At 40.6% G+C, this 26639-nt stretch overlaps 1 protein-coding gene across 1 annotated transcript in view; it reads right to left on the bottom strand.

The window, feature by feature from the left end:
- The window catches only part of STX8 (syntaxin 8), a 75450-nt gene that overhangs the window by 33937 nt on the left and 14874 nt on the right, over positions 1–26639 (bottom strand). The window contains exon 6 of the mRNA XM_081848775.1: positions 24242–24334. Coding sequence (XP_081704901.1) covers positions 24242–24334 — 93 coding nt within the window. The remainder of the gene's footprint in view (positions 1–24241; positions 24335–26639) is intronic.

Below are 26639 nucleotides of genomic sequence, written 5' to 3'. Positions count from 1 at the left end.
CTCTTATCCCTGACATTGTTTCGCAAGCCCAGCACCCCTTGGTTTCACTGGCAAATTGGGTTAGATGGGGTGAGCTTGTTGCTTCAACATTACCATTACAGAAACTAAAATCTAAATTGTAAGTAAATGTGATTTAATGAGAGGTTCTAAGTCTTGGCATATATCAAGCAAATATCCTCTTCATTAGAGAATAATAGATGTGAGTTGTAGAATCTATTTTTTTAGGTAGGATTATCTAATTTAACACTTGGATCATAATAACCTAGTATTGGCAACTCCTCATTAAAAGCAATGTTGGTACCTCTTATTCAACCACTTTGGAACCACATGCTATAACTTTTGTCTTTACTTGCATAAAGTGGGACCACCCTCCCTCGTCTCATTCTGCAGACACACCATTACCAAACTCTTGCCCATTTTATGTACAGATAACGAGTGCAACATAAAACATCCCTTATGTGCTACAAACCAATCACAAATGCCATTTAATATAATTACAGCTTAAATGAAAAGTATAATGATCCTTACAACTTCTGCCTATCAGCAGAGGAAATGGTCCTAAACTAGGGGAACTTGCATTCACAGGCCACAATATACTGTTTAGAATGCAATCCTTTGAAGATCAATAGGGGAAAATAAAAAAAGGATGATTTTGTGTGGTGGTTTTGTGAAGTTTGTTTTTAGGAACAAAAGGTGATGCACACCAGCTTGATATGCAAAGAAGTGACCTCATCGGGCTGTTAACCCAACTAAAAAGCAAGATCATCCCGTGCAAGAAGATGTGCTGCTTAAATGCAGTTGTTTTGGACTTTGAGTGGCATCAGCATTAACAGAATATCAATGCAAACTTCATTACACAGGCAGAACATGGCACATAGATTTCAGTCTTCTTCAAACAGTACAGCCACATTGAAAAGTGGAATTTCAGACTAGTGTCTCACGTTTCCCCCCATTTATGCTCAGACTATGGTAAGGCTTGCTGATGTATTGCTAGAAACAGTGTCTGTATTATGAATTCATACAACAACAAAAGATTCCTTGTAAAAAGGTAGCCGGCAGTGGAAGAGAAGAAAGGGTAGCACTTTCAGACTCAGAAAGAATTGGAGAAACAAGGCCACACATTTTTGCCTTCACACTTTCAAGTTGGGTCACATATTTCTATTCTTTCGGGGGTGGGGGCTGTGAAATGAGCAACATGCTTTAAAAGATACTGAAGTGTCAATCTTAATTTTTAACATTCTAATTATTATTTAAGAAGCTTAACTGTTGTGGGATATGGAAATAGAATTTCTTTTTTCTATAGTTCTAGAATAACTAAGTTGTAGAAGTCCCCTCATAGGCAGACTGCAATGTGTGGTCCAGCTGGTCAATTGTCTATGGAGCACCATTGACCCCCGATGTGCAACAATAGAAACAAAGAAACCATTTAGCGGCATGCCTCCTCAGGTATACAGTGTAAGTGCCTAAGCCATCCTTATATGCTATTAATACTAATTTTTTGTCTGATAAACGGTGAAACTCAGAAGGTTTCACTTCTGGCTACTAAGCTGAAAAGAGGTTAGTATCTTCTAATTCTATAGCTCCACACAGGCAACCAACTTACTAAGTGGTAAGGAATTTTCTACCATGCTTTGTCTTAGCTGTCTGGATACATGAAGACATGGGTTTGGAGGCAGTCAATAATGGCTGCCAGGGTAGTTACCTGACACAGATGGAACCAAAAGGATATTCCTTCTTCAATAGTCAAATAATTGAGGGAGGAAGGCAGAGAAACATTTTTATTGCAAAGTGTCATTTTTATTATGTTTTGGAATTAGAAGGGAAAAGACAATGCACAACCAAACAAACTGAGTATTGAAGAGAAAAGGAGGACTATTAAAGCCCTATCTGATACAGGAAGCTTCAGAAATATAATCTCCAATTTAATATACAGTGGTACCTCGAGTTAAGTACTTAATTCATTCCAGAGGTCTGTTCTTAACCTGAAACTGTTCTTAACCCAAAGCACCACTTTAGCTAATGGGGCCTCCTGCTGCTGCTGCGCTGCCGCTGCACGATTTCTGTTCTCGTCCTGAAGCAAAGTTCTTAACCCAAGGTATTATTTCTGGGTTAGCGGAGTCTGTAACCTGAAGCGTATGTAACCCGAGGTACCACTGTAGAGCTAATAGGGTAACTCGTCTAAGTTGTTTGACAATTTTATTTAGTGTGCATTTTGAATTTAAAGATGTTTAACTGGCTACTTTTACTTTATCTGCTCTTTGTGCGATATTGCTTATTTGTAATTTTTCATTGTGAATTTTAAATGTTTATGCTGATGTAGTTATTTTAAGCATGTGATACACTTTTTAATGGCATTAATGTGAGATCCCTGTCCTACAGAATTTCTAAAATGTGGTGCAGTTTTTTCTGTCACACATCTGACTGTGGGGTAAAAGATGAGAGCCCTTTCTCAATGAGACTTCTCACATTTACCATTTGGTAAATTGGTGAGCCGAATCCATGGCACGTGACACTGAGAGGGGGAAGATATTTCTCCAAGCTAATCTCATGACTAGTGTATTTTCCCCCTTAGGGAACAGAACCCAACTATTACTGCAGGCCAGGGGTACAGCATTTACATGCAGAAGGTCCCAATTTATTTCCTGATAGGCCGGGAGAGACCCCTGTGAAATCCTGATGGTTTTGTGAGTTCACTTTTGAGACTCTCTGTGGGATGTGCATACAAAATATTGCTTTTACGATGCGAAAGTACACAGAGTATATGCTTTCACATGTATTACTTAAAGCACAATCTACTTTTTTAAATGTCCTAAATTCCCCACCCCAGAAAAAATCATCTAAGAGAGAATGCTTTATTGGTGAGGATATATTAAGTATCTACTTCCCGAAACAAAGAGCTGGGAATTAGTGACAAGACACTGCAGCGATGCATGGTGGAGTTCATCTTTACTCCATGGCAACAGAACAACTGACTGACTAACTAATTAGGGGTGGAGCAAGAGCAACCACAGAATCCTACTAAGCCTATCCATGGTCATCTTACTGCTGCACTTCAACCCACTTTTAAAGAAACAAACAAGCTTCCCCACATTTATTACTTGGCAGGTTGATCATCTGCATTCACCCCATGTCTCTATCTCCCATTAAATTAACATGCATCAAGTCATTCCAAAAGAGCCCTGAGATGCACTTTAGGATCCAAGTCTATGAAAAAGTAGTAAACCAGGGGTATCCTTCCGGAAGCCAATTCTCCCTAAATATATTACAGGATATGAAGCTGAGATGCCGGCTGCTTTGTAAGCCTAGAGCACAGCTCTAGATTTTCTCAAATGCTGCTGCTAGGAATGGGCTCCTTCCTAGGCCAAGGAGATTCTTTTCATAGGGGTGCATCCCAGGAACATTCAGTGGATTTTCCATCTCAGCTTTGTACGAGGTGCATATGGCGAGGTTTGGCATCCTTTGGTGGCAGTTCTCCAGGAATTAGGGAGCTGGACTGGACTTACTTGCACCTAGATCATTTCCAACTACACTTGGTCCATGTTTTCAGAGCAGAAACAGTGCAAGGGTCAGTGTGGTGCAGTGGTTAGAGTTTTGTATTAGGACCTGGGAGACCAGGGTTGAAATCTCCACTCATCTATGAAGCTCACTGGGTTACCTTAGGCCAGTGGCTGTCTTCCCCCCCCCCCCTAGAAAAATAGGTGCCAGTACTCACCACAAAGTTGTTACAGTAAGTGTCACAACTTTTTAACCAAAAAAAGAGGTGCTGGTACTGAGTGCCCTTCCCTTGAGTACCCCCTGAAAAAAAGCATTGCTTACAGGGTTCTTGAGGACAAAATGCAGAGAGAAAAACCAATGTATTTGAGAAATGTGGAGGAAAGGTGGGGTATACATCAAAATTTTTAAAGAAACAGCTCATACAATGGAACCTCGGGTTACAAACACTCGGGTTACAAACACTTCGGGTTACAGACTCTGCTAACGTGGAAGTAGTACTTCGGGTTAAGACCTTTACCTCAGGATGAGAACAGAAATTGCGCGCCAGTGGCACGGCGGCAGTGGGAAGCCCCATTAGCTAAAGTGGTACCTCAGGTTAAGAACAGTTTCAGGTTAAGAACGGACCTCCGGAATGAATTAAGTTTGTAACCAGAGGTACCACTGTACAAGATAAAATGAAAAGAACACAATCATGGTTGCTCAAGCCTTGATTTCAACCACTGGATGGTGAAAGGTATGCATAAATGGCAAAACTTATAAAAGAGGCAGAGTATGCCCAATTGTCCATTCCTGCATCCTACATTTTGACATACAAAGAGTTCTAGACTAGAACAGAAGGAAACAAATAAGAAATTATAGAGCATAATCAATGTCCATAGATATCAGGAGCTCAAAGAAACTCTTCCCTTGTCACTGACTGTGTTGACTACACTGGCTTCATACTTCTGCACCTCACGTCTCCCAGAATGAGGAAAAGATAACATTCACCTGTCTAGCAAAAAACCATTTGCAAACATTCAGGAAAAGCATTAATCCAACAGGTGGGCCAAGTGATATATCATGAGCCTCCTGTCAGTAAACAGATATGATTAACGACCACACTGCCTCATTTTACTGAGGTCTGACTGCTAACTTCTCTGGCGCATTGCTGCGGTTCTCACAGAACAGTTCCCAGCACTCGGCAGACTCCTCATAGCAGCTGCTAAATGAAAACTTAAAGAGTGTATTTTCAATAAAACAAGAGGGATTTTACCTTCTGTGTCAGAAATGATAAATAGTTTCCAATGAGTTCCTGCTGGGAACCAGGGCGCTAATGCTAAGCCAATGTGAATGGGATCGTTATGGAACGGCAAGTATGGCCGTGCATTTGGCCCATGTGGGGAGGACCACAGCGCCCCAGCCAAAAGCTCCAGTGCTCCCAGCAGAGTCACTCAGCAGCCTCAGTCTCTTCACCCTTCCCCATCCAGTCAGATTATATGGAAAGCACCAGGGGAGGTAATGCTAAGTATGTCAGGCTGTGTCTGCTCCAGACACAATAATGGAAACAGGAAAGCTATGCATACATACAGATACAGAGGCTGCATTAAGTAATAAGAACCAGAAGAAACAACCCACTCTGCAGCCAGGACAGCAGCACTGTGTGGAAGGATGGGAATTCTGGGCCAGGATGGAATCAGGTTTAAGTGTGCAACATGGCTAGAACTTGAAACGGGGATAATAATGCAAAATACAAAGACTTATTGGAAAACAAGACTCCGAGGTGGCTTTCGCCTCTGGAAGCTAAGGCCCGAAAAAGACCCAATATGGAGGCCAAATGGCCAAAATATTGGGAAATATTAGAAAAAGATGGAGACAATTGGAAATTGCAGAGTTTGGAGAAAATGAAGGATAAAGTGCGAGACTGGTTACATTACGCTCAGATTAAAGAAGTCTTTAAAAATGACAAAAAGTTAGGGTTCCAGGTGGAGAAATCAAAGTTAGAAACTGAATTGTTAGAACCAAAGACTAAGGTACTATCTAGAATGTATAACTTGCTGTTAAAATGGAATACACAAGACGAAATGGTTAAATCGGCTATGATAAAGTGGGCACAGGACATTGGGCATAACATTATGTTTGAGGACTGGGAAAGGTTGTGGACCACTGGGCTGAACTTCACCGCATGTAATGCTCTGAAGGAAAATGTAATGAAAATGATATATAGATGGTACATGACCCCAGTTAAACTTGCCAAAATATACCATTCGTCTGATAATAAATGTTGGAAATGTAAAGAAAATGAAGGAACATTCTTTCACCTCTGGTGGACATGCCCTAAGGTGAAGGTCTTCTGGGAAACGATATATAATGAGCTGAAAAAGGTATTTAAGTATACCTTCACTAAGAAACCAGAGGCCTTCCTTCTGGGTATTGTCGGCCAGAAGGTGCTAAAGAAGGACCGAACATTTTTTATGTATGCAACAACGGCAGCAAGGATACTCATCGCTAAAAACTGGAAAACTCAAGATCTACCCACACTGGAAGAGTGGCAGATGCAGCTGATGGACTATATGCAACTGGCAGAATCCGAGACCTGGGAGAAGAGAGGATTGAGGAAGACTGGAAGAAATTTAAGACGTATTTACAAAAACATTGCAATTTGGTTGAATGTTAAGAAGGATGCTAGATTATAAAAAATTGGCCACCACTAAATTAGATTTGAATTTGATGATAAGTGAGATTAAAGAAAACATAAATTTTTGGGAGAATTGTTAGATTATATTTAAATGAGTGGATATGAGATCGTAAACAAGTTGATAATTTGCTTGGAAAAACTTTTTTACGATGTAAATGGGAGCGGGAGACGTGAGGGAGTCCAAAGAAGTGATGAAACCACGTTATGATATAAGTAAGGTTGTTTATTATTTGTGTATTTGTATTCAAAAATTTTAATAAATATTTATATATATATATAAAAATAATAATGCATAGAAGACTGGTGACTCTGACTAAGAAAGGGTACTGATCTTATGTTGTCCATCTTGTGTCATCTACAAAAAATGTTGCTGATTAAACTGCCTTACTCTGCCCTTAGTTCTACAAAGGGATTCCACTATCTGTTTCCTAGAATATGAGAAAGCTCTTCCTAAAATAACTGTGGGGACAAAAAACAGCAAATAAATGGCCGATTAGCAAAAACTGGAGTCAAACCCTGACACCAGCTCGTCAGGACACGTCAAGGAGCACAACTAAAGATGGAATTATAGACTTGTGATGAAGTTATACATTTAAAATCCTCTCTCTGGAGAGGGCTGCAAGAATGAATAGGTCTGGTTTGCACAGTGGGGATCTAAAGCAGGAATAGGTAACCTGTGGCCCTCCAGATGTTGGGAGGGCTGCAACTCCCATCATCCCTGATCATGTTGTCTGGTTCTAATAACAATTAGAGTCCAACAACTTCTTCATCCTTGAGTTGGTGTTAAGAAACATTTGTCTAAATTGCATTGGCTGTTGATGCTTGCCTGAGGGTGGGGCATAACAAGAAGAATTCCAAGCTATAAATACTTCATTTACCTTTGTTTATGGTATAGTGTGGAGCAAAACTGGAATACAGGACTCGGATATGCATTCCAGTCACGGGGCTGAGCTTCTGGGTCCATGTGTCTCAAAGTGTCTTCCTATCTTTGTTGCCCTGTCTAATCCCCAACACATGCCCTTCCTTGCCTTTCACGAGCCATTGCCAAAACATTGTTACAGAAATAGAAAATCTAATTTGGATTATCTATGATGCAGCCTTTGAGTCATGATTTTACTAATTTAGCCCGAGGAGAGCTGGGGCACATTTAGGACACCCTGAGAAGGAGAGCTGGACACATTTAGGAGCACCAAGGACACTGAAAATGTTGAAACAGATGCACCATCTTCTTCCCACTGAGCTGGCGGCAAGATTAAAGAGCTCACATCCCTGATTTTGGCAAGCGCAAAAGCAATTCCCTTAAATGCAGGATGCTCTTATAGGCACTTTTGTATATTGTATCTAATCAACATGCTCTCTGAACAACCTGGAGATATGATTAGACTCTGCACAATTCAAGCAGCTGATGTGATGACAAGAAGAAAGCTGCCAATTCTCATTTCCCAAATAGGACATGGTATGATTGCTTTTCCCTCCAGTTTACATAGACCTAATTTAATAGTTAGCCTGAAAGATCCTTTTAACTGATTTTTAAAAATCATCCATCTTTATCATCCACAGCACAAATCATCACAAGAAGGCTATCAAAAAGGCCCAGTAGTCAGCTCATGATAATTTGAGATGAATACTGCTTCATGCAATCCATGGCAAGTCTCTCTAAATCCTTCTGCAGAATCAAGTACAAAGAATACATTTAGCAATTTTACAGTGCAAGAGACGCAGGTCAAGCACTCAGTTTGAGTGCCCAAAGCGTAATTCTTGCTCAATAAAGAACGTAAAATACTGTATTCTTAAGAATCTGCCACATTCATATTGGGGGTGAAAAGAGGCCAGTGGTATTAATTCATTAAGACAGATTAATGCGGCCTCAGCTCACCCGCCCCCAATTGCATAAATGCAATTATGACTTTCCTTGATTGGCTGCCAATGTGATATAAGTCTAAGAGAAATGAACCTTTTCTACTGAGACAGAACAATAAATGGGTTTCCTTGAATACAGTGGTTGAGGAATCCAAGTTCCTGACCTCAAATGTTTTACTAGTAGTGCTCTATGCAGTAGGGAACTATCAGAATGACATTTGCTGAAACGCGGGTGATTTACGATATAATTGGTTCTGCACATGTGCCAAGAGTAAAACTCCTAAACCCAACAAAAATCAAGATTAATTACTGATTAACATATGAAAAGGGAATAGTGCGATACAGGTGGCGCAACAAGCTTACTCCCCCTCTACAAACTTGTGATTAAGGAAGTTATTTCTGAGGTCATATTAAGCCCAATGCATCTTCCCCTGCACTCTCTCTGGGAAAGGAAGGACTGTTACTCAGCTTTTTCACTACATGCTCTGGACTTCCATAAACAAATGCTAGGTGGCTTTTCAGAGGCAGAAGCAGCAATGGGTGAATGAGCAGTCAGAACGGGGAAGGTGCTATTAGTGCCTAGTCTTTACAGTACAGACTGCCTATGTTGCGTGGGCAAATTACTTACAGATTATTCATCCCAGAAGCATAAACTGTGAAAAACAGAAGAAAGGCAGCTTCTACTTACTTACTGCTCCAGAACAACCAGTTTTCACTTTTTCTGCCATAAAAGGGGATTAGTTAGCTGCAACTGAATCATGTAGTCTGCAATATAAATGTCTAAAACAGAATTTAATTGCCAAAGAGCACCAAACTGATCCTGAGTATGCGGTGGAACCAGGTAATGCTAAAATGCCATTTACTAACCCACCTTGGGGTTTAAAAGTGAGTTTGAGAAACATCAGAAGCCTAAAATGCCAGAGTTCTTGAACAATATGAAAAACGCTAACATCTTGCACAAATATTTTAAAGTCCTTCTATATCCCTTTTGTCATATTTGATTTGTAATGAAACACCTAGCACTGCAAATGGAGGGCTCTACGAGTAAAAAAACAGTATTATGAGAGTCAATGACATTGTGAAAAGCCATCAGATTCTTATCACCCCCACTGGTTCCAAATTTGTCAACTGAGAAATTATGTAACCATGGAAATTTTTAGAAAAGGAACCTTGTATTCAGGATTTGAATACTAAGTTCTAACAACAGACAATACTAAGGGGTTACCATCAAAAATATACCGTCTTCTAATGAAATAAGTGTTACAGAAAAAGGAATTTTTTTAGAAAGAGATGGGTAAAATGACTGAAACTTCTATGCAGATGGACATCTGTTTTTACTGGCACAGCAAGCAATGCCATCTGTGTCAGTTTTAGCTTTTTTATCAACTGTAATATAGCTGGTATTTAACCCTAAATAAATTAAATAAAACAGATAAGAACAAAACATATGGATGTTGAAAATGTGGACAAATAGCAGCTGATGATCTCCATATGTGATGGCACTATCCCAAAATTCAAGAACGCAAGGAGTCAAACAGAGAAGATATCCAAAGGACAGTTGGTTATGATTTAAAGCTGAGACCAAAGATACGACTTATTGTATACTGCTTAGAGAGCTCTTCAATTGAGCGGTTTATAAATCTTCTAAATAAAATCAAATCATATATGTGAACTGGGTCCTAACAGATGGTGACTTACCATGAGTCAACAGCTCAATGAAGATCTTGTTGTGAAAAAAGCAAAATGGGGTGGTTTTTCATAACAGTTAGACAGGTAATGTTTCGTTTTGCCCTTAAATGGTCAGCCCTTCCATCTAGGACATTTCTACTTCCCACTACACAAGAATATGAAAAAATGTCCTTGCAATCTCCTAAGATTCCCTGCTATTATTCTAGCTCAATCATCTCTTCCTCTCTAAAGATCACATCAATATATCACTAGTAGTCAAGCAAAATAGTAAAAAGCCTAAGTTATTGCAAGCGTGCAGTGGAATGGATTTGGTAATCATCAAGAGAGTGATTTGTATTAAAACAGCAATATAGACCTCTAGAGGAAGTAGCAACTGCCTTAAAAAAAATTTAAATGACACAATGTTGATTCTGTGCTGGGGTAAGAACAAATAGGGTAATGTTGCCATTTCCAAAACTGTTCTTTAGCTGCTTTCTGGTAAAAAGAAATCATTTTAACTGGATGCGTAGCTTCCTCCACCCTGAAGGGCTGGAGCAAGGGACAAAGTATTAGTACACAAGAAGAAACACAAAGACAGATATTAAGATTTCAGAGCTTTGTCAGCGGATCTACAGTTATCACAAAATAGCCAGAATGTAAGTTATTTTATACTACTTCCAGATCACACACTACAAACCTGTTCCTCTAGAGAAGGGAGTGCACCCCCTTCCCTAACCGGTTGTCCTCCTAATTTCCAGACACAGGAATTGCCTGTCTATCCCAGCTCCATCTTATTAGGATTCAGTCTTAGTTTACTGGTCCTCATTCAGCCCATCACTTCCTCCAGACACTGGTCCAGCACTGCACAGCTGCTACTACTGATTCAAACAGAATGGAGAGATGGAATGGGTGTCATCCGCATAAGGGTAGTGCAAAGACCCAAATCTTTGGATGACGGCAGGCCAGGAGAGCAGCACAAACATGCAGAGGGGGACCCAAACAGTATAGTTGCAGAGTGTCAATTTCTCCCAAATAGTATCTGAACTATTTCATAAATGATAGACATTAATTGGAAGCAGCTGCAAGATGATTCATTCTTCCATAGATAATTACATATACTTACGTGAATCATTCATTTGGGTAATTTCAAAGATTTTTTTTAAAAAAACCCTTTGGGATGTTAAGCCAGGCAACAGGTCTTTTACAAGGAAGCTGTGTGAAATGGCAATTGCACTAGCTGTCAACGTATACCCACTTTGAGACAGAGAAACACTGACAATGGCAAGAGGACTAATGTGGCATGTCTGTCAGGTATTTTTTTAGTTCCATTCAAATGGGTCTGTACCCCACAGTTAAGCCTATCTTTCAAATCTTACCTCCAAAAGCAAATAAATAAACAAGGGAGCATTTAAAATGTAATATAAAACCACTATTTTGATTTTAAATATTTTTTACCTGTTCTAATTTTATTAAGAGCAATTTAAAAGGGAAAAAAATCCCCTCTGATTACGGCCTATCAGGTACATTTGGAAATACAGAAAAGTTAAGCATCAAACCAAGATGTGAAAGGCTTGAAGCTAGTTCAAGGACCACATTCCAGAGAGATGCACCAACCACTTCTGGAACAGGGCTTGTAATGTCAGCAGCGGTCCTCCGATACACATGGCAAGCCCCTTTTGAAGGCTGGCAGACTTTTAAAAGCAAATTGGGATTGGCAGCTAAGTGTAAAAAAACGAAAAACGAAAACCCAACCCTAAGGATCCTGACCAATTGGTATAGAGGATCAATTTGTAGAAATAACAGTGTGTTGGGTTAAGATGACAAACCATGGAGTCTTCAAATACTGGTTTTAGAATATGAAAAAAAAACACCATTTATTTTTTCAAAGCTACAATAGAAATGGTTACACTGATGTAAATGGCTGGTTCACTGTCAGTATTATTTTATTAACATCTGGTGGCAGTTACTATATTTTGGAAATTCAATTCAATATATTTAACTTTGCAAATCCTTATTTCAAACATTAGTTTGTTGTATTTTAAGGGCATCTCTATTCTTAAAGTACCTCTGACCTCAATGGCTATTATCAAATGCAGTATGAACTCTTAAGCACATACCGCTAATATTTCAGTGTTTCACAAAATGTTCATCATTACCCCCATCCTACCCACAAGGGGGGGGGGGGAGAGGAGGTTTATCAATGCTGCTAGCAGTTCCATAAATTTTACATCTCTACTCTAGTAAACAGGACTCAAATACATAAAATGTGGGAAGGGCAGTGGACAAGGTCATTGACTCATTTTTCATCCTCTAATAAATGAGGCCTATCCACATGGGGATGGGTGGAAAAACAGGACAGGCATTTGTTTGAAGACCTGGAATATTCTCTCTACTTTCCAACACACTGTTTACAAGACACTTTCAGAGGTTCTGTAGAACTCAATTCCAGCAGAACATAGGAATCTAACTCTGCACTCACACCAGGCGCTGGAAAATTTGATGTTACATGTAAAACAGTTTTCTTCATCCTACCTTCTCTCCTAACTCCACCCAAATTATTTCCCTTTTTCGTCCTAGTACCACCAATTGTTTATGTAACTGGAGAAGAGACAGACCTTCTTCTTCCCAAGTGATTTAAAGTGCTCCGGTGTTAAAAGTAAAACAGAGAACACAAAGATGTTAAAATATTAATCATCTTGTGCAGCATCCACTGGGAGTAAGTGAAAAATGCAGAGCTTTGCAATTTGTTGGCCTCACTTCCTCACTAGGCACAAAGAGACTCCCTTTCCTGCACATATGGAGAATACTAGGGAAGGAATTTACCTTGGGGGCCATTTTCATCCATAGTTCAGTCTTCCATGTGAAAAGATCATAATGCCCATCCCTGAGAGCTGGTACCTATTTCAGAATGCCTTAACCATGATTCAGAACATACACCTTTTAGGAGGTACTAGTACAGTACAAAAAAGTGTATATTGAAAAGCTGAGAGGGCATCAAATACCAATGGTATTTGACCCCGGTTAAGTTAGCAAAAATGTACAGAACAAGTCCAAATACTTGTTGGAAATGTAACGAAAAAGAAGGTACCTTTTATCATATGTAGTGGATGTGTAAAGTAAAGTTTCTGGGAGATGATATATAATGAAATGAAAAAAATGTTTAAAATATCTTTTGTTAAAAAACCAAAAGCTTTTTTTATTAGGAATTATAGGTACCGAGATACCAAAGGACCAGAAAAGACTATTTATGTATACGACAACAGCCGCATGGATGCTATTAGCCCAGGGATGGAAGGAAGAGACAATCCCTACCAGAGAAGAATGGCAAACCAAGTTGATGGACTATGCCGAAGTGGAGAAATTAACTGGGAAGTTTAGAAACCAAGAAGATAAGAACTTTAAAAAAGAATGGGAAAAAGTTTATAATTTATTTACAAGACCATTGTAAACAGGTTAAAACATTGGCAGGATTTTAGCCACACTTGTAAAGTAACGGAAAGTATGAACAATTTGGAAGGATAAAAATTTGGACAAGTATTGATATGCAGTTGTAAATATTATTAGGACCCATGGAAGGGATGGGGGGAAGTCAGGAGATTCAGAGTAATCTCAATATTTGGATCTTCAATTGTTTTTTGTTGTATGTTTATATATGTATGCATGCATGTATGTATGTATGTATGTATGTAAGAAAAGCTGAGAGGGTGGTAGATTGCTTGTGCATTCCTGATCTGGGAACATGAATGGCAAGCTAGCTACAGGCTCACACGTGCTCTGGTTGTCTACACGTGAGGCAACTGCTTCATAGTGAATGTGTACAAGTTCCATGAAGAATTCCATGCTACAATTAGACATATACAAAAGAGAAGTTAGAAAATATTAGATCCAAAACAAATGGGTAATGCAGACACTCAACCAGACACACTGGCATAAAGAACTATCTAAAGGACACATGTGGGGAACCCAATCTTAAAAGGTCACAAAACAATATTCTGCTTTGCAAATTGAACTCACCCCTTGAATTGCACCAAGCAGCAGATCAACACTGAACGCAGACCACAAAGATCTGCTGCGATGGGATCCTTGCAGCCAAATTGATCAAAGTGCAAATATATAATATATACATTCCACCACCATCTGCAGCTAGACAAGAACAATCGACTATTTTCTTCAGAAATACCAGTGATCAGATCTGATCTACTAGGAAGAAAGTAAGTTGGTAACAATGTACCATGAATAATAGGATTTCACTGCGAGGTTGAATTTTCAAATATTCAAGTTAAAGGACACATTCTTCTCCTCACTCATCCCTAATGAACTGTATAGTTGAATGCAGGGTTTTTTTGAGGAAATGGAAGGATTGGAAGGGAGGATTTTGCATGCTGAAAATGACAGAATAATAGATTGGACAAACCAACAGCTCTGGCCAGTATGGCATCCTCTATTCCAAAAAGTGCTTATAAAACAGAAGATAAGTATTGTATGTGGTGTTTAAAAGCAAGAAAAATAAGAAAGGCTCTGGAAAGAAAATATTTGCCACTCTCCTCCTCAAAGCATTTTATTTCAAATAACCTCTGCTAATTGAGGGAAAAGATGAAGGATTGTGTGGGGAGGAAGGGTGGTGACTGACAAATTAAGATTGCATGAAACGGCTGTTCACTCTCAAAACAACCATTTCTGCTTCCAATGAGAATATTTAAATACCACTTGAATTTATAAAGCATTGCAGATTCCTCAAGAACTGGAGGGAGACCTTCTTTTGCCTTCAAGTTTTAATTTAGGATAAGGCAAAGATGAAGACTCTTTCAGACATCGTCAGGATGCCAAGTCCCATCAGGCCCAGCTGGCATGGCTGACTGTCAGGGATGATGGGAGCTGTAGTCTAAAAATCTCTTGATGGCCACAGGCTTCCTACCCCTGTAGGAATGGTTTAAATTATATTTAAGGGATCCCTATCTTTAATGAGATCCAGCATTTAGAAAGGCAAATCATCATAAGGTATAGTCCCTTTCCATAACTCATTAAATCCTAGGATAAATAGGAAAAACTTTTCTATTCCAGCTCAGTGTCAGGGCTCTTTCTCACTGAGCATACCTCTGCAAAGCAAATAGCTCAAAGGTCACTGCTTGGGTTTTCCAGTTTTCCTGTGAGCTCATCCACACTGTTACAAGGCAGAGAGAGCATCTCTTCTGGAATGAATGTGTGTCTTCTGTTGGGTATAAGTAGTTTATACCCTTCAAGCCCTGGCACCAATGTGAATAGAAAAAAGAACACACGCCGCAAGATAAACAGCTACTCAAGCTTTATCAGTATGGACTCTCAGAGGGCTAGAAATAGAGCACGATCTCAGTGGTTATGGGAATTGCTACCTCATTATTGAGGTGTGAACAGCTAGAATTTAAGAGTGTTTATTACCATTCACTCTTCACGTAAAACCAAGCATGTTTGTACTGGCACAGATCTGCTAATCAGATGCACACTGAATGCCCCCAACACAGATTCTGCCCATGCAAAGTACATTAAACCCAGCATTTGACCTTAAGGTGGGTTCAGTCCCCTTGGCAGCATGCTAAGTGGCTAAGCTGCAGAATAAATATCTGTGTGAGGCTAATCCTCTTCTACAAAGAAATATCAGCGGGTCATTTTGGATAATATTTCTTCCCAGGATCATAGTGGGAATTCAAAACTAGGATTTCCTTGGTTTATTTAGGATCTCCTCCCCAAAGTAAGTGAAGCAGAGAGGGTGATGGAAGAGGGAACACTGAAGACCAGGGCCCACCCCCATCTCACATCCACACAGCCCCAGGGCTGTTTCCACTTAAAGAGGAGGAGACCAATGATATGGGGTCTGAATAAAATTAAGGTAATACATTGGCAGGGAGCAGTGTAAGTTTCTACCAACTGAGCACAAAAGCTCATTAAGGAATAAGCCATCATGAGCTGTGAAAGCAAAAGGGTGAAATGCCTTTCCTCTCAACTGCCCATCCCTTCCTTCTCCCCATTTGGGAGATGCCAAAGTCTGGCTGTACGAGCGGTTAAAATCATTGTAACCTTTAAGACTTAAGTGGTGAAGAATGAGCAAGATAAGCAACTGGAACCAGATGGAAGCTATATGTAAATGACACCATCACTAGTGGCATACAGCTCTAATGCACTATTTATAAACTCTCTGCGCGCAAGTTGAAGGAAAAGTAGGACAGGTGACAATCAGTCCTTCTGCGAATATAGTACATAACACTTTGCACTTATGAAACCCACTTCCCCTCCTACCACTGCAGATGCACAATAGGAACACAATAGGAAGCTGTGCTAGTTCAGCTTAATCTACAATGACTGAAAGCAGCTCTCCAGTTTTTCACACAGGGTTTTACCAGAAGCCTTCTGCACCTCCAATCTCCACAAACCTTAAACCAATCCTGTAAGGAATGCAATTTTCATTCTCCTCATATTACAGATTAGGGAGCTAAGGGTGAGAGACAGTGGCTCATCCAAGGCCACCTAGCAAAGTTGTGGTTGAGGTGACATTTGACCTGAGGCCTTACCAGCTCACGCTATTCACTATGGTACATTAGCTGTCATATAAAGCCTTCATTTTGACACACATCAATGAACTTACTAGAAATGCATATACAGAAGCACCTTGGTTGTCAATCTTAACCCGTTCCAGAAGTCCGTTCCAAAACCGAAGCGTTCCAAAACCAAGCTGCGCTTTCCCATAGAAAGTAATGCAAAATGGATTAATCCGTTCTAGACTTTTAAAAACAACCCCTAAAACAGCAATTTAACATGAATTTTACTATCTAATGAGACCATTGATCCATGAAATGAAAGCAATAAACAATGTACTGCAATCACACAATCAATCAATCAATCAATCAATCAGTAGCTGAACTGGGTTCCACGCAGACCCAAAAACAAAACAAAAATGCTGCAAAAACAAAAACGCAAAATAAATAGCAAAAACAGACAGACCTTAGCGTAACACTCAAATTGGAAGTGTGGCTCTCAAATCAGAAGCGTAACACTCAAAATGGAGCATGTTCGGCTTCCGAAAAAAGTTCGCAAAGCAGAACACTTACTTCCAGTTTGCAGCGTTCTGGTTCCAAGTTGTTTGAGTACCAAGGAGTTTGAGAACCAAGGTACTACTGTAATTGATTAGCTCAATGGAGAAAATTGCTGCATTATCACAGGAAAGGTTAAAGATTTTTTTAAAAAAATAACTTTAAAACAAAATATCCCATTTTACACAAATAATACATTTCCTGGAGGACTAGTTTTTAACATTATTGCCTGAATAGAGATAAAAGATTATTCACAACATATTCAGCTCCTTTTTTTTTTTTTTACACTGGATTAAAAAGCAATCTGAACTCTCCATTTGTAACTCTACAATTAAATAGTTGGTAGTGTCAACTGAAGCTTTTGGTACAAGCAAAAGACTTTCTACAAACCATCAGAGAAGAACGTGAGGATTTAGACTCTGTTGCAAGGAACCTTTTTTTAAAGTAACTAACTTTCCTTTCCCCCTGTAATTATTATTAACAGGAACCATTCAAAAGCTTTTCTATTTCCAAAAACAAATCTCTTGCTAATGTCAATAATTGTAGTTGCTATATAAAGTGTTTTACAAGATACAGCTGACGAATAATTATTTTTCCCTTATTGAATATGTTTTTAGTAGGAAGAAGCCATACAGTAATGGTGACTAAAACCAGCTTGTTTTTAAACTTCAGCTTTAAAATTTACTTGGGCCCCATTTAAAACATTATAAGAGTTCTTTAAAAAGTACCTTAGGATATTTTTACGCCCCCCAAACTCTGGAATAAAACTCTGCAACTTTTTTTCATAGGGAAGTTGCTCCACCCCCTTGATCATTTTAGTTGCCCTTTTCTGAACCCTTTCCAACTCTAGAACATCCTTCTTGAGATGCGGCAACCAAAACTGTACTCCTAATGTATTCCAAATGTGGTCACGACACAGATTTGTATAACAGCATTATGATATCAGCAGTTTTATTTTCAAGTCACTTCCTAATGATCCCTAGCATGGAATCTGCCTTTTTTACGACCACTGTACACTGGGTCGACATCTCACTGAGCTGTCTAATGAAGCTACCCAAGGTCTCTTTCCTGCTAGTTCAGACCCCATGAACATATATGTGAAAATAAGATGCTTTGCCTCAATATGCATCACTTTGCACTTGTTTACACTGAACTGCGTTTGCCATTTTACAAACTCAAACAATTCAATATAATCAGCAAACTTGGCTACCTCACTGTCCACTCCTAGCTCTAGATCATTTATCAACAAGTTAAAAAGCACAGGTCCTAATACCGATCCTTGGAGGACTCAATTTTCTAGGCTTCTCCACTTGGAGAACTGTCCATTTATTCTTACTCTTTGCTTTCTGCAACTTAACCAATTCCTGAGACACAAGAGGACATCTCCTTTATTCCTTGATGACTAAAGCTTATTGAGAAGTCTTTGGTGAGCTGCTTCGATGACAGCTTTTTGAAAGTCCAGGTACACTATATCAAGGAAGGCAGTAGTTCATGGAGAATTAAAAATCCAAAGAGCTAGATTAATGTTAAAATAGGCAAAAAAAGATTCACAAAATAAATAACCACATCTATATACCAAACCCATATAAAATTAGTCATTTCCTAGACATGTAAGGAAACGAAGGAAATGTAAGGTACTCAGAATTATCAGCTTTATAAACTCCTTGGGATGCAAGATTGATGCCAGCAACCAATGACTCTTCTCCACCACTAGAATATGTATTGTCCAAGGTATTTCCTATTACAAAATAGAACAGCACTCTTTTAGGGTGTCCCACTTGAGGTTATGCTCCTTAGATATTACACACAAATATCTTTATCACCCTGAGTTACTGTAAATGACAGGATGTGACTAAGTGACTCATTACTTTGTGGTTGCTGGATTCTGAGTGCCCATATTGTTCCTGTAACACCTCATGGCAAAAATCAGCCCAAGGATGTAGGCTCCATTGCCTGTCTCTGGTGCGATTGTTCATGCTTGGGTTGGGTTACACATCCTCTTGGAAAAGCATTAAGTAAACTAGGAACAGGCAAAAGCCTCTTCAATGAAATCACTAGGATGCAATCGACTCTCAGTATGTCAAACTCTTAGCCTTTGGCATGCAAAGTCCAGTACTGGGGCAAAAAATAGGTTACCCATCATTACAAAATACTGGGGGGCTGGGAGTGCATTTGAAGGCTCAATTCTGGTGATATGGTGTTGATGGATTTGCTTTCTTCAGCTGGAACAAGGTGAACAGGAATTCAGAATTTACATTTTTTGTGGATTTAAGTTTATAAGGTGCTCTGAAAAAAGGTAGAGGTAAAAAAATCAGCTGGCAACGTAACTTCCTCTTCGAAATTAATCATTTGCTTCCCATTCATTTTGGTTTTTCTCTGCACATGATAAAGGGATGCAATGGTAGTAGTGATATAATGCAGGAGAAATGGATGTGGGACATTTTTATTCAGTGGATTTGTTTGGAATTAATTTAGAGTTAGCACACCTATTCCAGCTTCAACAGACTGACAGAGAAGCTACATTAAAAATAAAAATCAGAAGACACTTGCATATATTTCATATTTCCCTCTTAAATTATTTAACACTTAAATATCAGCCTTTCATGAGACTAGAGCTTAGATATGACAGACCTGCTATTAAAGTAAAATCAAATGAGAAATAATTTTTAATGCTCATTTTTCTCTTTGTGTGTATTTAAAACTTCCTATTTCTTTTGCTTGGCTGCATATCTTCAAGATGGACAAAGGAAGGCTTGATATTCCTCTCTTCCCACCAAGAATGATGCGGCTTACTTCAGAATTGTGTCATCATGGCAATGCAATTTCCTATAAGTAAGGGCATATAAAGATGTCACAGGGGCACAACTGATGGCTTAGAATGCAGGTCATGTCACAAAGCTGTAAAAAAAGGATGTGTGGGCAACAGAACTGTACTTCAGCCATTCCCAAAGGAGAAAAACATTAAATATACCACAGGAATTAGAACATTCACAGAATCAAGAATGTACTTAAAGCTCACTCTTTAGAAAGATATTGTTTGCAACATGCAAATCACTTTTGGTGACAATCTTGTTCTTCAAAGAAACAAAAATCAAAAAGCACCTGCTTCCTATGCTGTCACTGCCCACAACATTACTTTACTATTAATTAATTTTAATTTCATTTATATTTCACCCTTCTTGGAACAGGAAACACTATCATTTGTACCATCACAGCAACCCTGATCAGTAGTTTAGGGGGACAGTGTGTGACCAGCACAAGACACATAGTGAGCTTTGCGGGGGTTTGAACCCGGCTCTCCCAACTCCGGTGGTGATATGGAAATATGATGGGTAGTTTGATTCATTGTGGTTTGCATTACAGTCATTTACCATTCTCTTGGGGAGCAACGAAATCTACGGGAGCTAGTTTCATAGGCTCAGCAATGCTGCTTTCCTGCAGACCATTACGAATTCATCGGGCTCCAAACACTCACAGTTGCTTGTACACTTGTCAGAGATTACATATTATGAAAATGGCCTCAATACAGACCAAAAATACACAGATGAGGGAACTGTGTCTTCAGTCCAAGACAGATCACTGAACGATAATTTGTGCAGATACTGAGTTGATATTAATCAAGGGCAGAACACTTATGGAAAAATATGTGCTCCACATCGCACACAAGGCTAATCAGAGACCCCATGTGCAAAGTTCTGATTATATTGCCTAGGAATGGGAGTTCTCAGCACTAGTCATGGAAGAGACCCAAATTGAAGTTCAGCAACTCCAACTCTGACTAAACAAACATACACATGAGCAACAGAAGGTATTCACGTGCTATGCACTGTGAAGTTTTGGTGAGAATTGGTATTAGTGTGGGCAGATCATAATCATTTTGCCCTGATTTATTTGTTTGTTCTTTTGTCAGCTTAAATCTGTGATGAGAAACCACCAATGGAACACTCCCCCCGGCTCTTTTTACAAATGCTGTTCTATGGTGCTCTTTTAAAGTTCTGTCAAGACAGATTTTTTTTTTTTTTTAAGTCTCCACATCTCTTCCCTCCTAAGGCCTTCAGTTTAGTAATCTCAGAACAGCTGGGGTTTTAATCTGTTTTCTCCGAGGACTGAGATTAGAGAAATGCTTTATTAAAAAAAAAGTTTCCCATTTCAAATCTGGCAGGCAAGTAAAGTTGTTGTAGGCTAGGACAACTTTTGTGAATTTTAATTTTCAAGGCTGATCTCACTCCATCATTCCTGTAGTACGTAACAAATTAATAAACCCAGGGACATGTGAGCAGGCAAGTCTGTTAACTTTTGTGCAATGCTTGCCAGGGCTGAATACGCACCTCAGAAACCCTGGGGGGAAAACAGGATCAGATTGGGAGCAGAAAGGGTGAAAAACAGGGCATGAGGACACAATATGTACAGTTGACCCTTAGACTACTAGTATTAATGTTTGATGTTTGATCATGTTTTTAATATTCTGTTGGGAGCCACGCAGAGTGGCTGGGGAAACCCAGCCAGATGAGTGAGGTATAAATTTATTGTTGTTGTTGTTGTTGTTGTTGTTGTTGTTGTTATTGTTGTTGTTGTTGTTATTGGCAGTGACACCTTCTCAATGAAGAAAGTGCTCAGCAAATGGGGAAGTATCGGAGCTGCTGCCTTCCAGTCACTTAATATTCATGCAACCCTCTCTAGAAGCAGACCAGATGGATCAAATCCTTGCAGAGATCACACAGCTGGAAACATTTCAAAGTTCTACCATACTGTAAGAAAAAAGAAAATCTCAAAAATCTATAGATTTGCTCCCATGGGGTCTTCTCAACAAGTGAGTGAGTGCTACAATATGGTTTAACTTCAAATCTGTCTCTCATAGTAGTCCAGGAGAAAGAAAAGGGTGTGCATCACCAGACTTCTACAAGCTACATTAATGCAGGATCCAATTGATCCCACTCAAACTTCAGGATGTAAAATACAGCCGGGTGTTTGTATATAACTACTTGCCTGGGACACCACAAGGAAAAACAAGGCATTCCGATCAGGTGAGTGAGCAGACTGGTGGTGAAGGAAGTAAAGTGTCTACCTCTGTAGCAAGAATGAAAACACAGCAGTTCGGTGGAGGAAAGACTGATCACTCTTATCCCTCACTCATGAACCCGCTGCCCTCCTTCCTAGGCACTGAGGAAGGAGCTTCCTGCATATCCCTGCTGGAGGAAAGCAAATCGCTTCCTCTGCAGCTGGCAGCGAAACCAAGTCAGCTTCCATGCTGGTAGAGGATAAAGCTGAGCCTCTTCCCCAACGGCCAGCATGGAAACCATGTAGGCTGGCAGACAAGGGGCAGAGACAACGGCCTGTGCTTCATCTGTTAGGAGACTTTATAATCATAATAAAACCTAGCCTGCAAATGTTGTGATCCATGCAAAGCAAGCAGTGCTAAGGTGAAAGAGGCCAAAACTTTTAAAATGCCAACACCCTGTCCTGAAGGAGAATGCTTGTGCTCCTTTCTGTGGCCTCCTGCCAGACCTGCCTCCTGGACTATGTGAAACAGGAGGACTTAGACTTCTCTGGCAAATCACGCTGGGTGGAAGGTGCCCGTGAAGGTCCTGGCTCAGGGTCCACACATTCCTGCCTGCCTGCCTTAAGTTCAGTATTGTTCAGTTCCTCAGCCCATGGGTGGTACAAAAGCCAAAGACTCGACCAGTTCATCCTCCCAACTCTGAGCTCGAGGCTGAGGCCATGGCAGCTAAGAGGCTACTTTTCCTTCATTTTTTTTTTTTTAAAATCAGGCTAGCAACTTTTCAGTGTTTATAATGGCAAGGCTGTTCTAATCGTCAGCCCTAGACGTGTTCATTTAAACTAAAAAATAATATGTAAGTGTACTCCCAGACCAAAGGACAAACTATAGATAAAAATAATGCTAAACTGGAAAAGGTGTGTTATGGTGCTGGAGGAGACTCTTGAGAGTCCCATGGACTGCAAGAAGATCAAACCTCTCCATTCTTAAGGAAATTAGCCCTGAGTGCTCACTGGAAGGACAGATCCTGAAGCTGAGACTCCAATACTTTGGCCACCTCATGAGAAGAGAAGACTCCCTGGAAAAGACCCAGATGTTGGGAAAGATGGAGGGCACAAGGAGAAGGGGACGACAGAGGACGAAATGGTTGGACAGTGTTCTCGAAGCTACCAGCATGAGACTGACCAAAGTGCGGGAGGCAATGGAAGAATGGAGTGCCTGGTGTGCTCTGGTCCATGGGGTCACGAAGAGTCGGACACGACTAAACACCTAAACAACAAAGCATACTCCCAGACCAAAGGGCAAACTATAGGTAAAAATAATGTTAAACTGGAAAAGGTGCATTGCACAGCTCCAGGAAAAAACGAAAAACCACCAATCATGCGCTGCTCAAGGTCAAGAACCGATCATGTACTAGGCATTTTTCTGTCCTGTGCTGCCACCTACTGGCTCAGACAGGAATAATCAAACAGCTAACCGCACCTAACCTGCTTAGGTCTCTCTCTCCTCTCATGGAAAGCTCCCTTGAGAAGCACAAGTACGAACTGACACACAAACACCCTGCACCAGAGCTACATGTTGGTGGCATGCTTTTTAGACATGCATCATTTTGCAGCACAGTAATTCAGTTCTGCATAATTTTGCAACACAATAATTCAGTTTTACTAGCAAATCGGAGGTTAAACTAAGCCCTTTCCAGCCCTGGGAGAAGCATGAGGCGTGTTCGTGTGACACACCTACACACTGCAGCCGACACACTGATGTATCCCGACACACAGTTTGAAAGGCCCTGCCCTACACCTACCTACAAACAGAAACTGTAGCCTCTTGAGCGAAGGCACTACTGTTCCTGGGACACTGCTGTATAATCTGTCCTCCTTTTACAGCTCATTTTCTAGATCTAAGAGGCAGACCCCCAACAAAGGCACAGGGCCCAAAATAAAAGTACCCTGAGGCCCAATTCTATGTCCAAGGGGCATCCACACCAATGTACTCTGGTTAATTTTGCAACTGATGGAAGAGAAGGGGAGGCATAGTAAATATTTTATGACACAGTGGCATCTAGGCCATACCAAACCATACATGAGATAATGATCCAGGCAGACATGGGCAGATTGAGTAACAGTTTTGAAACAATTCTTCACTTTTTAAAACTTCTCTGAAATCTGTACTTTGATGACCTAAAAATTCAGCACTCTCTCTTTCCCATTGCTCGGCCTGAACCCAATGCTAGGAGTGGGAAGCAAACTCTGTTGTCAATTCACTTTTATACCATCACACTTAGAAATGGAGATGATTAATTGTGGCTCTTCTATTACTGTTCAGGGAAGGGGGGAAACTATCATTGGGAGTGGTTAATAATGATGCAGCAGAGACGACGCGCCAAAGGTTTTCAGTAGAACAGAACTATGAGAAGGTACAACACCGAAAATAATGACTGTGTGCTCTCTTGAACCCATCAAACTGTGAAAGCAGGACAGTCCTTACCGTTCTGTTCCTCTAACTCATTCCCAATTTCCTGCCCCATCTGTTTTTGACGGGCTAAGACAGAAGAGAGAGCATCAAGACCAGCATCTTGCTCTGCACAGGGGAGAAACAAAAATGAATCAAATTAAATTCCAGCGTTCTGATGCTAAACCCCAGATTTATGACCCACGACAGCTAAGCAACATTATGAAAAGTCTGCAACTGAAGTGTTAAAAACTTAAAGACCCAAAGACCTCACCGATGGCATGACAATGAATTCCAAAACAGACAGATCTTAAGAAACTAGGGTAAAAGTGACAGTGCTGGGTAGTGTCTTAGAAAAGAAAGTTTAGCCAAGAGTCCCAAACCCTTCAGAAACTGGATTTGCAGCTGCTCCTCCATCGTAAGAGCACTGGATGTTTTTTTATTATTATTTTGGCACACTCGTATAGTTTCCTGATTAAGCCTTTTTGATTTTCCAGGGAAGGTTTAACATGACTGAGAAACAAATAGGTGATGCAAGCACCAAGGAATCCAAAGGGTTTCTCAAGCTGCGTGTAAATGTGGCGTTTATGGGGGGAGATAATCCAACTCTTGGCAAGGGGAGCTGCAGCCAGCACAGCCGCAATAGAAGTCTCCCTCTAGTCTTACAAAATGCCCCCTATTGTAATCCAGAGCACATGGCATTACCACACCCTTGGTCCCAATGGCACTGAATTACACTCCAGTCGTACACAGCTCTCTTTTGTACTGGAGCCCTCTTGGAGAGTTGCTTTTGGGGAGGTCCTCCAAAGACAGCACAATCAACTACTGTGGGTAGCGTTTTGCAAAAGGGGAGGGGGTTCTTTTACAGGTGCCGGAGCGGGAGAGTTGTGTGCCAATGGCTGTTTAAGCAAAGAGGGCAAAAGATTAATGGCTAACTGATAGCTCAATAGATCTTTCTGCAGAAGCCGTTATTTTTTATTTTTTCTTAACTCCCTACTTGACAGCATATACAATTGTTTTGAAATGCCCCCAAAGTGTCCACGAGGTTTTAAGACCAGCGCTACAGGAGCAGAAAGTTGTTGTGGAAAAGCTGGCTTACTGGCATCAAGACGCTGTTTCCCATACAGATGGCATAGCCAAGCACCACACCGTTATGACTGCTGGTGCATGGGAGAGCGCTTCCGTGGCCAAAAATACTCCTCCTACCATCAGGGAGAAGGACGTAGAACTTAATCAGCAAAAGAGGCCTCACAACTACTTCACATAAAATCATTGTTCAAGGAAAAAGCCTAGAGCCTAGGAGACAGAAATTATGACAATGAGAGGAGCAGGAAAGGGCTATATTCTGCGTGGGGAACTGGATCTGGCTGGCAATGACACCAGGTGGCCTTTTTTGCTAACAGGGGTCTTCGCGCAGCAATTTGAAACAGGCCCCTGAAGACAATCGGTCTTCAGAAGCCCCTTTCAAAGCACTATCTTCCAAGCCCTTTGTAGGCACTGCTAAAAAGCTGATTGGCAGTGCCTGCAGACCCAGGCTGAGCCAGGATTTTACCTGCCCCACACCTGACATCGGGTGTAGGGAAGTCAGATGTCCCTTGGCCAAAATGGCCTTGAGAGCCAAACAGGAAAGCCCAGAGGACCTAACTGGGTCCGTGGGTCAGAAGTTCCCCATTCCCAGGCTATATGGAGATGGAAACCTGGGCATGGGGAAGGACTCAATCTCCTTAAACAAGAGACCAGGGTAGATCTACACAAACTGTGGCTCACTATGCCAATACAGCCTGCTGGGCTTATGCTGCTGCCTGACAGTTGCTTTGACAGCTCTGTTTTAAGGTTCAACAGCTACAGCAAAGGCTTACCGAGCCCCAAGTAAGCCACATTTTCTTGGTGGGACACAAGCCACACCAGCCAGTTCTAAGCCCATAATGATGAGGCAGCCCAGATCAAGGTGCCAGACTCTGGTTGTTTCAGGCTAAGAGTGGTCTGCAAGATAAAGTGGGCCAGTAAGAATTTTCATCTCTCACAAACAAGCCTGGATAAGAATGAGGTTTCCCTCTCTACACACTGACATACGTTAGTCTGATTAGTGTGAAGTATGTCCAAGACCTTCCACCAGCAACCAAGGGATGCAGAAGACTGATATCTTCCAAGGAGCCTAGAAAATTCAGGAACTGAAACTCTGCTGGCACTTAAGGCTTGGTGCCTAATTATCTGAGGCATCTTAAGGAATTCCGGTTTAACAAGCCAGCTCCTAGCTACCCACAGAATTGTTTTCCAAATGACGAGTGTGTGAACTTAAGCAGAGAAATGCCCCCTGGACTCAAAACAAACATTTAACAAAGTGCTCGAATGTTTTGGATGGTCAGGGACAAAACAAGCTGGACATCAGAAATCAATACCTCCATCCTATACAAAAGAAGGTGAAGGTGGAAGA

This window comes from Podarcis erhardii, assembly GCF_964252035.2.
Source record: "Podarcis erhardii genome assembly, chromosome: 2".
Classification (NCBI taxonomy): Eukaryota; Metazoa; Chordata; class Lepidosauria; order Squamata; family Lacertidae; genus Podarcis; species Podarcis erhardii.
The sequence above is the reverse complement of the archived record's forward strand: the minus strand, read 5'-3'. Positions and strand labels throughout refer to the sequence as shown.